At 46.6% G+C, this 16358-nt stretch overlaps 1 protein-coding gene across 1 annotated transcript in view; it reads right to left on the minus strand.

The window, feature by feature from the left end:
* The window catches only part of FAM117A (family with sequence similarity 117 member A), a 42909-nt gene extending 26664 nt beyond the window's left edge, over positions 1-16245 (minus strand). The window contains exon 1 of the mRNA XM_038547630.1: positions 16001-16245. Coding sequence (XP_038403558.1) covers positions 16001-16196 — 196 coding nt within the window. The 5' untranslated portion in view covers positions 16197-16245. The remainder of the gene's footprint in view (positions 1-16000) is intronic.
* Positions 16246-16358: the final 113 nt, after the last annotated feature.

Below are 16358 nucleotides of genomic sequence, written 5' to 3' on the forward strand. Positions count from 1 at the left end.
CTCTTCTTCTTAAAAAAAAAAAAATCCCCACCCATGGTTATTTGGGAGTGACAAATCTCTGGGTGGCCCATAAACTCAGAGGACAGGCATAAACCCTTCTATATCTTCACTTCTTACAACAATTTGATTCCTATCAAGTCAAGAAGAAATCATGACATCCAAGTCAGCTCTCAGGTAGTCTTGTAAGATAAGTGAGGGAGAGGAAGAACCAGAGATAGAGGAGGTTCATCTATAATGAACCCTGTGAGAGCGCATCTGTGATTGAAACTTGCCGATTTCTGCTCTGAAGGTGTGCACCCTATACTCTCGTGAACTCATCTATGGAAAAGGATGCAGAGCTTCTGGGCGGGGGAGCGCGGGGGCAGGTCACAGGTGAGGTGAACTGATTTCTCCAGTGTCACAGAGGAAACTGAGATGCAGATCTTTTCTCCCCAGAAGACCTGGATCCCTGTGTTCCATCGTCAGATTCAACTGTCTTGACTGCCTGGCTGCTTTGGTTCAGGAACTAGTCCAAGGTTGGAAGGGTTCTACTTTTTTCCCTTGCTAGGAACCAGGGTGATCATACCTGGATCTCAGGAACACTGTTTTACTCACTGGGTATCTTGGGTGGGTCAAGGGTGAGAAGACAAATGAAAAATGAGAGATTCCTTTTCTAGTAAGGAGAGCAGAAACTGTCTGAAAGAAAGAAAAGGAAATAGGAACAGAATTATGAAGAACTTCCAATCAAAATAATTTCTGCTTTGTGAACCAATTAGGACTTATTTTTAGCTCCAGCCAACCTGCCTTCCCCTGACCTGAAGCAAACTGCCAGGGTAAGCAACTACTACTCAATTTAATATCAATACCAACTCATACAAAATACCTAGTCTTTGACAGAATTTGACTGACCCCATTTTGTTGCTTTCCCCCTACACCGATGATTTCAAAAACCAAAAGAAAAATATTTTTATATCTCCTTTGAGCTTCTCATGTCCATACTCACATCCATAAGTGTTCATTCAGAATTAGCTTTATGAAACTCCCAAAGTAATCTATTAGAAGAGTCATTAGTGGGTGCCACACCACTGGAAGAAATATTGTGGGGAACAGAACATTTTAACTAATGCCAAAGTATCACCCCATAAACCACTTATTAAAAGAATAATGTGGGATCCCTGGGTGGCGCAACGGTTTGGCGCCTGCCTTTGGCCCAGGGCGCGATCCTGGAGACCCGGGATCGAATCCCATGTCGGGCTCCCGGTGCATGGAGCCTGCTTCTCCCTCTGCCTGTGTCTCTGCCTCTCTCTCTCTCTCTCTCTCTCTCTCTCTGTGTGTGTGACTATCATAAATAATAAATAAAAATTAAAAAAAATAAATAAAAGAATAATGTATTTTTACAGTGGGGAGTCTGGTGGCCACCACCTCAAGTGATCATTTAGCCATTACTAGTAATGGATGCTCTGACCTTATATGCCTCCTAAAGTGATATAAAGTATACAACTTCACCCATGAAATGTTTTTGCTAAAAGTATTTTACCTGAATCAAATCAGGCCCTAGGACCTAACTTTCCATTTGCAGGAAATAGAGAGGATAGAGGAACAAGTTCATTGCCACCATGAAAAAACAGAAAAAATCCAGAATGTGAGATAACTAGAAGGCAGAACTGGTCCACATTTTTCAAAGTCACTCAAAACCAAAAATCAAAAACATGAGTGGGAGAGGAATTCTAGATAAACTCTTTAAAAAAACAAGTAAGAATTTTTTTCTTATTCTTTTTTCTTTTCTTTTTTTTTTTTTAACCAAATAAGAATCTTGACTGGATTCTGGCCCAAAGACAAAACAAAGGGCGCCTGGCTGACTCAATTGGTAGAGCATGGGACTCTTGATTTCAAGGTTGTAAGTTCCAGCCTCATGTTGGGTATAGAGATTACTTAAAAAATTAAAAAAAAAAAAAAAAAAAAAAAAAAAAGAAGAGCAATCAGAGGTGAAATTTGAAAATGGACTGGATACTAGATATACAGGATTATAGATAATCTCTTTAAGGGTAATAATGATATCGTGATTACATAGAAGAATGGCCTTATTCTCAGGAGATGCCACTGCAGTTAAGGGCAAAACGTGTCATATTTACAACTTATTTTCAGACAGTTCAAAACAAACACATACAGATGTACATATAAATCTAGACACACAGATGTAATACACAGGAGAGAAGAGAGATTTGACAATTGTAGCAAAAATTTTCAGTGAGCCTAGGTGAAAGATAAGTGGGTGAACATTGTGCTTATAACTTTTCTGTAGGTTTGAAATTCTTCCAAAATAAAGTCGGGGAGGAGGGGAAGAACTGGCTTAATTTGGGAAAACGGAAATTCAATTCACTCCTCAGCAAGGATCTAAACCCTTCAGCATTTCCATCTTGGCAGGCTGTAGTCAAATTCAATTGGGTCACTGCTCTGGACTTCTAATTTGGGGAACGGGAAGGTGGGCAAGAAGAAACGAAACACTGAATGAGGCTTAATCTGTAGCAAGGAATTGAAAGATGTAAATCATACAAAGTAGAATAAAGATACTGAGTGAAGGAGGCAATGTTAAATTAAGAAAGGTCACATCATCCCAGGAGCAAGGCCAAGACTGTGGGCAGAATGAAGGGGCTTCTACTGGTCCAGAAACACAGCTGGAATTGGACAGAACCTCGGCTATGCCCAGCAATGTTAGTGCTGGGCATCCATCTGCCATTATTGCTCCTCCACGGGAACATTGAAACCAGGGAGATCTTATGGGAGGATAAAAATGGCTGACAGGAAGGTAGGTATGGAATGGGAATGGCAAAAAAGATTTAGAATTTATCAGTCTTCTTCTATGTGGATGCAAAAATGAAGGGAAGTCAACAGACTTGAGTGAGAATAGGAAAGAGTCCAGCTAGGTGAAAGGAAGACCTTGCTCATCACAGTTGGAGGAGGAAGACTATGGAGTCTGCCCCTGAACAGCTCTGAGAAGAGAGAATTACATGCCCCCAGACATCTCAGGAGTTCCCCCCAGCCCCCCTCTCCCTGGAAGGCAGGGAAGTACAGCAGAGGAGTCTGAGCCTGACTAGTTCTAGAATTCCCCAACTATTAAAGGGTAAATAAGAGATGGCACTGACCAATTCAGCTAAATGGAAAGCTCAGAGCCCATGCTATTATCTGGGGCGAGATAAGTTAAGGGGGAAGCGGGGAAGGCGCACATTCAAAGAGAGATTTGCCTTACCTAGCCTGATCAGACAGCTGTGCTCCGGGCTCCCAGACCAAGCAAGAGGGTATAAACAGCACTCAATTTACCTGTGGCTAGCCACAGGCAGAAAGTCTGATCACATGACGAGGCAAGCCAACATCAGAGCTCAGAGGGCAGGTTTGCTCACTGGCTACACCTCACTAGGTTGGAACCTGTCAGGCTCATTTTGCTTGGGGCTGAAGAGTGGGGAGGGGGGCTCCTAAGAAGCAATTGCTCAATTATTCAGGACCAGGAAGTTCCGGTCACAGGATTTGCTTTGCCTTCAGGGTCTGAAATCCTACTAGGGTCACTCTGCCCGTCCCTGGCAGCCTCACAAAACTGCATGGACCACACCGTCCCACTTGCAGAAAGTCTTCTCTGGTTACCTCCATCTCCTTCTGCAAGTTCTACTGTGTCCCCAGCTGCAAAGGGGAGATACCCAAGAGTCCACTATATCCCACCCAGTGGTTCCCCCCCTGGACTCTGACATCTTGGACCTAATCCAGCCTGACCCCAAGTCCCAGGCAAATTCCCAGGTTGTTGCCCTACCGGTGGAAAAACCCCAAAGTGTGCTGGGCAACATTCCAGGGCAACCCCTGTGCTGCAGCTTTTGTCTTGCCAGTTGTTCGGATCTCCTAAGGGAGGCTCAAAGGTTAAGCAGTGCCTCCAGGGTAAACCTAGTCTGAAAAGCAAGATCAGATGGCCCCTCCAGAAACAGCCTTGAAAGGTATAATATTGGGAAGATTTTCTCTACCATCAGTGTATGCCCGAGACCACTGATGACTTCAGAGCAGAAGGACACTTGTCAGGTCACCTCGCTACATGTGCTTCCAGAGGCAGAGATGGACAGGGCAACACACAGCATTGGTGATCAACCACCACCCCCACCCCACCCCCGAAGAGCTTTGTGTCTGCTCTTAGAATCAAGGTCTAGTGTCTTCTTTTATAAGTCAGGCAAAGAAAAGGCTTAGCTTCCTGAAATAAAGGAGAATTTGATCCAGGAAAATAGTTTGGGATGTTAATTACCAAGACATTCTATCTATACATCTAAGAATTGAAACACAAAGGCTCCATTACTGCTGTCTTAAGGAGACCCTTTGGCCATTTGCACACCTCCATGCTGCACACAACCCAACAGGAATCGGGGCGGGCGGCAGCTTTTCCTCATCCTCCTACATCTTGTTCTGACCAGGGATGTCATTCACCCAGCACTTATTTTGGGGTAGGACAGAGCCAAGAAGAATCAGAGAATAGCGGGGATAACTATAACTGCCTAAAGACCAGCAATCTAAGTATATATAAGCTGGGGTAATAATATAGTAAATGTTCACAGGTCTATTTCACATAACTGGCTGGAGGCCATGAAAAAAAAATCTTTTGATGCCAACTTAACCTCAATCTCATGGCTCTAGGGTGGCTGCCAGGAGGCCCTGCAGATAAAGGACACATGCTAAAACTAAAGATTTTCAAAACTGTTCTATGTTATGAAGTGGAGTATATCTCATTCAATTATCCTAATTCTGGAAGCTGCTGGGGGTGGAGGGAGAATACAGGAAATAATCAGTAAGCAAAACAGTCAGGAATGATTCTAGTGCCTTCAAGGAGCACAGAGGGATGTAGAGTATGTGGTTTGGTGTTAGAGGAGCCAGGAAGCAAACAGCAGTGTCTGAACCTCTCCCTCCACCTGGCTCCCTAAGATGATCAGATGTACCCCACCTTGGGCCCTGTGGTTGGCAGGTTCTCACTGATGGACAGTGAGCCCCCAATTTGTGTACAGAGTTGTAATTCCTGTCCACTTGGTCAGACATGCTGCACCAAACCACACAAATGTCCTCCCTTGGGCTCCTATGCCTTCACAAACCGACTAGGGTGCACAGCTGAGAAAGCTGTCTGGCCCAGGCCCATGCTCTGGCATTGCTCTCCATGCTGAAGCCGACTGCTTTTACCCTCAGATCTCTGACATAAAAACTCGAAGTAGAATTACTCCATGGCTCCGGCACAAGAATTACTCCATGGCTTCTGATCTCAGGCTCTTTAAGAAACATAAACAGTTAAGAGCAGAGAAAGAATGTTTCTTAGAAAAAGTAAGCAGTTGTCCCGAGAAGGTACCTGGACATCCTGAGTGTGCTCAGTGCACTTGAGCAGACTGCAGCAACCCCACGGAGCCCCTGCTAGGGGCATGGACAGGGCGTGGGCACACCGCAGCAGGCACCTGATCATTCCTGGAATCTGATGCCACCTTGCCCAGCTCAGGTAGTAAGGACAAGCCGCAGTCTAGTCTCCTGAGTGGCCTACTACAGTGGTCAATACTTAGGCCCACATCCTGCCCCGGGCCCAGTATGCTATGTGAATTCAGGTCACTTGACTTCTCTGGGCTTCAGTTTTGCTGTCTGTTAAATGGGGAGAATAAGAGATGTTGTAAGATGAAGAAAACTTCCACTCTCAAGAACTCCTGGTACCGTCAAATTAGTCTAGCATGTACTCATTTTTTTTACTTTTTATTTGGAAGTAATTTCAAACTCACAGATACAAGTAGAACAAGAGCAGTGCATACAACATCCGTATAACCTTCAGCCATGTTCTCCTTCAGGGAAACATTTGCCCCACCTGCTTTGTCATTTGCTTTCTTTCACATGTACTTTTTCACACATTTGCACACACACACATGCTTACACTCAGCACCTACATGCTCAAGACTCACACACACTCAGATAAAACACTGTTGGGTTTTTGTACGCTTGTTCTGCTCGAAAACAGGGATGTATAGGAGGGTGAGAGGTTCGAGATGAAATGAAAACAAGAGGGCCTTGCTACTTGGTGATGGCTCCATTGCTCTTCTCTCCCCTCCCTGCAGCCAAGGCGGACAGCTAGTACTCAGGGGCCCTGGCTTAGGGACGAACCATTACATGGACAGGGACCAGAAAAAGTACCTGATACAGAAGAAGAGGCTGTGTACTCTTTTCTTTAAACAACAAAAACCACACAAAAAAACAACAAAGCATTTATATGAACCATGGATATAGCTTTATTATACAGAATTATTTTTTAGAATGTTCATTATAAGGAGATTTTATCTTATGAAGTTGAGAAGTAACAGGCAAAGAAAGGTTGCACATAAGTATATGATTATCAGGACATTCAAGAATTCCATACAAAATCTGGTTTCGTAAGAGGTAAGGGGATAAGACCTGCCCTGCCCTCTCAGGAGGGCTAGGTAACCTCCATGAAGCAGGCTGGGCAATTCATGACACCAAGTCCCTAGATGGAGCTTTCTCCTGAAGTCAAGTCCCTGCTATTCTCCTTTACTGGGCGCACACTTGTCTCATAAAGGCACTATCATGTATTGCAATGACACCACTCCCACTTAACCTAAAGCCAGAAGAAGGGAACATACTCAAATAGAGCACAGGGATGGTTTGCACCAGGAGTTCCCTACATGGAAGACTAAGTTGTCATTGTGACGTAATGCCACCTGAACCTACGCCCCATCAGAAGAATGCACCACCCACATCTATTCCCAAGTGCTCCTCGGGGTTTCATGTAGTCACACATAAGAAAGACACCCTCTTTCCTGTAAGCTCCATCTTAGAAGTGTCTCCCTGACACAGCCCCAAGCTCAGTTACTATGACCATGACCCCACAAGAACAAGAAAAGCCTGCCTGCCTCCTAGGCCTAACTGTCCCTGGTTAGCTTCTCATGCTACATGGAAATCGCTTATCTCAAACCAGTTGGAGACACCCAAAAGCCACACAAGTATCACACATTTAATGGAATAGCCATCACCTTCCAAATAGCCACACCAAGTGAATAGTCACTTATGGGGTGCTGAAGGAACAAGAGACTTCTTTCCAGCCCACTTTCCTTTCCAATTCACTTTGGGCCAACTGAACATATGAATGTTTGCTCCTGGAATACAGGCATACAAGCAGAAGGGAAACGCAGGCTGGGCGTGTGCTAGGCAGGCAGCAGAGAGGATGCCAACTTGCAAGGAAATTCACAATGGACTCACCACACACATGTAGGAAGAACCCTGGGATCAGGAGCAAAACGGCTTTAAAGTCACATGGTCTTGGGCAAGTCACTTCCTTTCCGGGCCTCATTTAACTTATCTGCGAAAACAAGTCAATGCCACCTGCACCTGCAGGACTATCATGAGGATGAATGGGAAACATTCTAGAGTACTGACCAGGAGCAACAAGGAGCTAAATGAACGGAACACACGGTTAAAACTAGAGCCATCTAGACACTCAACTTCCATGAAAAATACAAAAATTGATTTGAGATTCCCAGACTCTTCCACAGAAGCAGCTGTTTTTGCCTTCTCGTGTGAACACAGAACTACCCAGGACTGCAGTTCCAGTGAGACAGTCCAGGGACTGCTCTGGGCAGTAGGAAGTGCACACACCACATGGGTGTGACTTGCCCCACCTTCTTCCCAATCTTAGCATCAGGCTATGTCATGCTGCAAAAGCTCTCTGGCTCCATCCCCTCCGTCTCGCCAAATGCCATCCAGCTCCACCCTCAACCCCAGTTTGTCTGTCATATCTGATGGGTATGAGTTACAAAGACAACCCCCAAATGGAGGCCGTGCAGCAGGTTTTCAGCCAACTTGCAGGTGTGGGGCAGGGAGCGCACGTGTTATCAGCGGTGGTTCTCTCGAAGCCATGTGGGCGATCAAACACGCACCTAGCACAGAAAACTCATACAGGGACAGCAGTGTGGGGTAGGGAAAAGGAGAAGGGAGGGCAAGGTAAAAGATGCTGTCTTTGTTTCCTCTCAATTGCAATTTTACTCTGTTCAAAGTTACCCACAGCTGGGCAGATTTATAAAATCATTTGCCTAAGCCACCAGGTCCATGGTTGACAACTTGAACAGCTGGGGAACATGGGCTCCATGGATGACAGTGTATGTGGCCAGGGTGTGGGGAATGAGACAGAGCATTTCTTGGTAGCATTTCCCAACTCGTGGCAGGGTTGGGGGGAGAAGGAGAACAAGATGGTGCCTGGCTTGGGAGAGGGGGCTTCCAGCCTGATCACACCTCTAGGTGAAGCCTGAAGCACCCCCAGTCTAGAAAAGTCACTGATTCAGATTTGATTTTTCTGCCATTATAGCACTATGAGGAATTTGGTGTAAATCTACCTGGAGTGAAAGGATACCCACTACTCCTCTCAGTTTCCTTGGCCTGTCACCCATATCTGCTTCTAAGCCTAAAAGCCAAGTAGTCTGACTTTTTTGTTTGTTTGTTTAACAAAAGCCTAACAAAATCCTAAATGTTGGCTGTTTCCATGGATCAACCTGGTAACTAACTGCCCAAGCTCACCCTCTGGCTTTAAGCGAGAGGAAGGGAACCTACAGGCCTAGCAATGACATCCATGGAAATGCCACGTCTTTGCCACCAGCTGGGCTTCAAGCCCAATGACCAGGATGAATAGGAGACCAGTGATTTAAAGAGAGAGAGAACACTAACACTTCAGCGGGGGAGGGGGGTAGGTTGCCTTGGAAGTAGCTGCAGAGAGGTATTATAAAGGGGGCACAGTGTGTGGGGACCAGAAGTGGGAAAAACCATTTCAAGTAAGCCTGGGGGAAGTGTGGCTCACTCTCCCCACCCTGGCTGCCTTTCCAGCAACTCAATCCAACAAGTATTTATTGAGCACGACACTCCCCATCTGCCCTGGCCCTCCCTCTGCAAAAACACTCAAATCTGTTCAAGCTGCAGGGTGAGTTCCATTGCACTTGAACTTGAAACATGAGGTGCCTACCTTTTAAAAAGGCAGGCACACAATTTGCAGCATGGAGCTGAAGGGGCTAAACACATCTGAGAAAGTGAAGATACACAGCTGACCAGACAGGGCCATGCCAATGCCACTTTTGAAAGGGAAGGGAAAAGAGAAGAGCAAAACCTTAATTTAAGCTTAGGAAGAATAATACATTGGCCAATTAAAAAAAAAAAAAAAAAAAAAAAAAAGCTTACTGCAAACATCCCTGTTAATTCTCCAATGTTCCTTTATTCTATGCCTCCTCCCATTTGATTTTATATTTTATTCTCTTGTGGACGAGTTAGACATTGCTTTTAAGAATCCTATGTTTAATCCTACCTTTCCCTCTTAAGGAGGTGAGACCTCAGTGCTCCCCTACATGGTTTCATTGAGGATCAGATGACAGGGGATTCAGGTGACAGGGCTGGGGACAGACTAGACCTATGCTTATTAGCATAGTTCTCTCCACCTTGAAAAACCACACTCCATTCACGAGATAGGGAGCTGAGGGTCTGAGAAGAGGCATCCCAGACTTGCAGTTCTGCCCTGCCAAATAACTATCCACCCTCTAAGGAGCCACGTTCAGGCACCCTCAGAGAAAACTTCATCATCCCTGATCACAGGCCTGCTGCTTCAGATCAACCAAAGCCCTCAGAGGAATCTTCCCAGGCCTCCCCCAACCTCCACCCCTTTTTATTAGGGAGTTGGAAACAGAAACTGCTCATGTGCAGGCAGTGCTGAGCCCAAGGCACTCCATCCACCCCCAGTGTCAGCTGGCTGGGGCTCATGAGCAGGGCAGGGTAGGTGTCCAGAGCCCCAACTTCAGTTCCAGGTTCCCCAAGGGCTGGAGCTAAGAGATTCCCCGTTATGAAATACTTTGATAGCATTCTCTTAAATTCATTAAAGTCACCCTTGATTGGCTGTGGTTTTCTGACACAGTAAAAGTCAACTGAGGCTTATTCGGGCCTGAGGATAAACATTTAAATGACTCCAAGCTGAGCATGCAGCTTTGTAGTGACCCTGAGAAAAAAATCATGGGGGAGAAGAGCAAAGTGCCAGGAAGAGTTTTCAAAACCAGGAGGTTTGGTGGGGACCCAGAGCTGAAGGCCTGAGTGTGGGCAGCCAGCTGTAGAGAAACTCCCTCCATCCAGCTGTTCCCAAGAACAACGGCCCCTTCACAAGCTCTACACCGCTGGAGAGGAACTGGAGCACAGATAATTTATAACTTCGAATATAATCCAAAACTCTTTTCTCTCGGAGATCAGGATTTGGTTTTGACCTAACAATGTGAATAGATTCGGCTTGTGTTTGGTTAATTCATAACCCTGCAAACCAAATAATGGAGCCCTCTATGAAGACTCAACTCAGCCCTCAGCCCGAGGGTGGGAGGGGGAGGCATAGGGAGACGACACACACGCAGGTTTGGCCAGATTTCTTACTCATCTTTTGTCTGCTTCCACTCTCCCTGGCTCCTCTTCTATCCACTTCCAGGTGGGGCAAAACGTATTAACCCATGAAGAGATTGTCCACTCGCACTCAATTAAATGCTAGTGGGCACCCACCTTCACTCTGAACTGGGAAGGAAATGCAAGGTTTCCCTCCCAATCCCTTGAAAGGGCTCCAAACTGCCTGTAGAATAAGAGTAAGCCCAGGCAAGACTAGGAAAGCACTGGAGCTAGTGTCAAATAGTTTGATTAAATGTGATAGTGTAAGATTTCAAAACCAGACCTGCCTCCAGAACATGTCACATCCTAAAGTGTGAAATCTTATGGCACAAAGGCTCTATGGGAGAGGTATAAAAATCCAGAGGATGATGCTTGATTTCTTTTTTTTTTTTTTTTTTTTTTTTTTTTAAGTAATCTCTACACCCAACATGGGGCTTGAACTCACAGCCTAGAGATCAAGAGTTGCGTGCTCTCCCAACTGAGCCAGCCAGGCACCCCAAGGACGTTTGATTTCTTACAGTTTCAACATGATCGAGGAATACACAGTAATGTACAGAACTGTTGAATAATTATGTGGTACAACTGAAACTAATATAACACTGTATGTTAATTACACTTTAATTAAAAAGAGAACAAGATCAAGAATAGTGTGGCCTTGCTGCCCATCACACCATTCAGTTCTAAACTAGCCAAAAATATAAATAAAGCATTCTCTGCCATTAAAGCCCACCAACCACTTTGGCAACACTCACATGGCCACCATAACTGGAAGTTTTGCGATCCTGCCCCCAATTTTTTGGAGATATAACTATATTTGGAACCAGAGAGAATGATGTTCTCTTACCACCACACCCACTTTTGTTCTCACCCCTCCTCCGCTGACCTCAAATGGTTTAAAATATCCTAGCTCTAGGTTACATGAGTGGAGAACTTCCCATATATATATAATCCTTTGCTATCCAAAACATGAAAGAACATGTGGACCCACACTCCTTTGGCCCGGAAATTTCAAGGATGTGGTCACTGGTGGTAACATTTAAGATGGACTTCAGCAGTGCATTTTGGGGACCATGTGCCTGGCACAAGCAAAGCTGTCAAAAGCAAATTGGCAACATCAGGCTAAGCAGTGTTTAATGCTTCCCAAACAGAAGCTGCCTCAATCACAGAGTTTTCAAAAATGATTGTAGCTCTTAAAAGGATTTTAACTGCCCTACCCTGGCTTCATTACAGCAAGATGGCTCCTTGGCGTTGAGAAGTTGGACTGCTCCTGGCACCAGGGTCCAGGGGGACCATGATTTAATGAGGACTTTTTTTCAAGGTCTCTAAAATAAGGGACCTCCTTTATGTGGTTCCAGACCTATCTAAACACCCATCCCCCAAGAACTAAGTTTTCAAACCATTGCAAGGAAAGAAGTTTAATAATTACCAATAGCATTGTTAATAACAATGCTGCCTTATATTCACTAAAACAGCTATCCTGGAGAAACGAATTTATGTATGAAATAAACCTATCCTATGTCCCTGTGGGGAAGCTAGTATTTTAAGGCAGCCACAACTACTGCCAGCTGTCAGTGATCTGTTTGAAAAAATAAAAGGTAGCGAGAAAAATCCCAAACAGGGGATAAACCTAAAGCCATTTCCAACTGATTTGAGATGTGTTCACTGCAGTTGTGGGTGGTTTGGGAGGGGGCTTAAGGGGAGGGGATGCATATTTGCCTAACAGTCAAGCTTTTATGTAAATCCAAATTAGTTTGTGTCTACTGAACACATGCCACCTGACAACGGCCCGCCGGGGTGGGGGCAGGGAGGGGGGGCACCTCCACTCACATGTGCTGATCTTCCACAAATACTGAGAACTGCCTGGAAGCTGATGACCCCCCTCTTTTTTTTCACCTAAAACATGAGTGGGGATATAGGCTTGTTACTTTTCTTTACCCTGTTAGAATGTTCTGAGGAGATGTACACCACATGCATTAAAACTGATCTTTATACAGGAATAATGAATGGTAAGGAACGTTGTTTAAGACAAGGAAGGGTAGGCTAACTTTTCCTGTAAAGTGCCATGTTAGTAGATATTTTAAGCTTTGTGGGCCTCACAGTCTCTATTACAACTACTCAACTCTGTTACCGTAGTGCAAAAGCAGCCAGATAATACTAAATGAAGGAGCATGGCTGTGTTCCAATAAAACTTTATTTACAAAAGCAGGGAGAGGCCTAGATTTGGCCTGCAGGACATAATTGCCACCCCTTGGTTTAAGAAGGTTCTAGTGGACAGAGGAGGTACAGAGGCAACATGTGGCTCCCCCCCAGCACCCAGCTGACCCCAGTGGGTCTGGTCCACTAGAGGGGAATCTGTAAAGTTGTATTAAACATTATCTTCAAAATAATAATAATAATAATAAAAATAAACATTATCTTCATTCTAGAGATGTGGAGACAGAGACACTAAACAGGATAGGTAAGACTGGAACCCAGAACAATTCACCTCCTAGTCCCATTTTGTCCATCAGTAGTCCTGGAAGAACATAAAAATTAGCAGCCTCCAATTGACATACTGACATAAGACACAAATGAGACTTTAATTAAAGAGGGACCTGCCATAAGAAATTTATCTTGGGTTGCTATTCCCCACGGGTAGATCTCAGCTTTCTTAGACTTGACCTTTATTTTTCTCATTGCTTTCTACACCCCTAGCCCCAGCTCAGAAAAATGAAGCCATTCCTCACTTTATGAAGATACCCCTCATGGATGAATGGCCACAGAAGGTAAATCCTGTTCTTTACACCATCATCCTGTTTTTACAAGGTCTAATATATCTTGTCAGGAACACAAAAGGGTGTGGAGTAGAGAAATAACTGCATAGCCCTGAGCATCATGTCACTTCGGGATGGGAAAGAAACAGTGAGGACACCTAATTGTCCCTGAAACCCAGTCCCAGCTCACATGCCTTTTTAAACAGCTGGGTTCTGGAGCCCTGTTTAGAAAAGCTCATTTTAAAAGATGAGGGAATAAAACTGCAAGAGGAGGCCTTGAGATTCTGAAACCTGCAGTACTGGTTTCAGACCAATATAGGTTTGCTCTTTGAAGCCTGAAAGGCAATGGGTTTTGGCCAACAGTGCTCTCATCTTGGCTAGGTGGAGGAAAAGTAATGATATAAGCAGTGGCAAACACTGATGGCACCTACTAGGTGCCTCGGCACTTTCTACCTGCTCACTCATGATATAGTTATGATTCACATTTTAACAGATAGGAAACTGAGGCACAGAAGTTAAGAAACCTCCTCCACACCACACTGCTAGTAAATGGCAGGGCCTGGATTCGAAATTCAGGAATCCTGGCACCCAAAGCCAGGAAGATTCTCTTAAGGGTTTATGAACCCAAGGTGTTTTCTCCTACTGCACATACCCCACTGGTTTAGAGGAAACCACTTCTGCCACTTCTCAAGTGCAAAGAATGGAAACAATCTGAACACACGTAGACGGTAAAGTTAACACACAGAGCCAACGTGCTCCCAAACCAAAGGCCAGGTACATTCCCTTAATGTCTGCTCACAAGGAAGTCCACAGGCTCAGACCACTCTTTCCTTCTGTCTTTCCTCTCTCCTGTCTCACTGAAAAGCTATAGATAATCCCACTATACACCAGAGAAGGACCTCACTAATGCCTCTAGGATACTAAAATGTGGAGGGATGACCCATCAGACCAATCCCTACAAAAGAGACCACTCCACTTGCCCTAAATCATCCAACAAGGTATGCAGACCTCTAGCATCCTATGGTTTTTACCAGTTATCCTCGGGCCCCTGATCCTATAAAAAAGGAAGAGGCCATGTAGAGAACCCAGTTATCCAAACCTACAGGTTTCTCTATTCCACAGCACCCATCAGTGTTTGTGCCTTTCACTTAGTTCTATAGTAGACCTAAAATAACTGCTCTTAAAAGATGACTAGTAATAGATTTCCAGCTACTGCATAGGCAGGCTTTCTGCTGATTTCTACTAAAAGTGACTAAGGTCCTGGTGCTTGCTGTTCTACTAACTTCCCTGGACTCCAAGGAAGTCCAAACAAAACCAACAGGTTTATAATCTTGTGGTTTGCTTTATAGCTCATGATAGGCACGAGCCTGGGCACTGCTCTGCTCTATACCACCAGATTCTAGGCATACTTTTACTAGTTGGTCTCCATCTTGCTACCAGATTTGGCCATTTCTGTGTTCCAAGATGCAATGTTAACATTTACAATGAGGTCCATCCAGATAGACTTGGACCTTCTGCTTCAGACTCTCCTACCTAGAAAGGCACTGTAGCCGCTCTAACTTCAGGAGGGGAGTATGCAGCAACCAAGCCTGGTAATTGCAAAAAGCTCAAGCAACTCTGATGCAGAGAACGTCGTTAACCATTAGACGGCGGGGACCATGACTTTTGTACATTTGGTAGACTCTGAGGCTTTGGAAGTGTGCAATGATCTTTTTCACATCTGGTGTGAATCAAATGCAAGCCTCACTTTCAACTTATTGCCAACCTCCTCATGCAAGTAGGTTCTTTTTCCCATTCTGAACTGCCTGCCTTTGTGGGGGATCTACCAGAGCTTTGAGTGTGAAAGCAAGGTTAATCTTGCTCCTCCCTAGTTTCCCCACACCCACTACATCAAGCTGCTATTAAGACACGGTTTCAGTGCTGTTCAGAAAGTGGGGGTATTTGCCACAGTGTACTTGATTGCGGCCCTCACCCCACTGCCACGTTGGCTGGCAAGGCCATGGACAAAAAGCCTTGGTGGGGGTAGAAGGGAAAGGCAGGGGGCAAACTGCCTGGGCACTATACACACACGCACACGATGGTTGGAATGAGACAGCCATATTAAGCAGGTCAATGATCTGGGAACATACAACTTCTGCGCTGCACCAAGAGGAATGTAGGGAATCGGAGCGGAGCGTTTGTACCGTAGTAAAAGCCGTTAAACTAACTTATTCCAACGGCTCGGTTCGGATGAAATCAGCTCCGGGATGTGGCATAAAGGGAAGTGCACGTGAAGTGGGGTGGGGGGAGGAACTCCAGAGCCGGAGAGCGGGATGCTGGGGCCAAACTCAAGTTGGAGAAGTAACACATGGCTCTACGGGGCTCTCCTCCATGCCCCTCCCCCTCCCCGTGCAGGCGTCCAGCGCCCACCGGCTCCCCACTCCAGCGCCAGCCTGCACAGGGCGCCCCCATCATGCGACACTCACTCCTTCCTCACACCTCGCTGCCACCCCTGCATCTTCCACTCACCCCCATACGACACCTCTGCCCACTTTTCGGTTACGCCCCCAAAGCCAGCCTCCATCTGCCATGTCCCTCCCCTCACCTCCCGGCCCCGACTCCCTGCACACTGTCCCAGCGGCGCACGCAGCGCTCACCGCTCCTCGCTCTCTCCCCCTCCGCCCTCGCAGACTCTGCGCGACCCCCTTTCTCTCCCTTCGCCCCCATCCACTTCCCCCTCACGCTTCTCCCCCTACCCCTCCCCCCGTCACGCGCCCCCCCTCCCCCAACGGCTCCTCTCCCCCCTCCCCCCGGTACCCGCTCCAGGCCCGGCTCACCTGCGCGGCCACCCCCGTCCCGGCGCTGGTGCGGCTGCTGCAGCTGGAAGGGGACCGTGGCCCTGAGCGGCTGCAGCCCAGCCCGGGGGGAGCCGGCGGGGGCTGGGGGAGAGCAGCCCCGCCGGAGCCCCCCGGCCCCTCCGCGCCCCGGCCCCCAGGGACCTCCGCCTCTGCCGCCCGCTGCGGCCCCCGCCATCGCCCGCCCGACCGCCTGCCCGCCTCGGCCCCACAGCGAGCCCCACACAGCCCCCCAACCCCCGCTGCGGCTGCTTATCTGCTCTGCGGGGCGGAGACCGGCCCCCTCAGCCCAGAACTCTCATTGGCCTAGAGAGCCCCAGACCCCTCCCCCCAACCAATC

This window comes from Canis lupus, chromosome 9 (assembly GCF_011100685.1).
Source record: "Canis lupus familiaris isolate Mischka breed German Shepherd chromosome 9, alternate assembly UU_Cfam_GSD_1.0, whole genome shotgun sequence".
Lineage (NCBI taxonomy): Eukaryota > Metazoa > Chordata > Mammalia > Carnivora > Canidae > Canis > Canis lupus.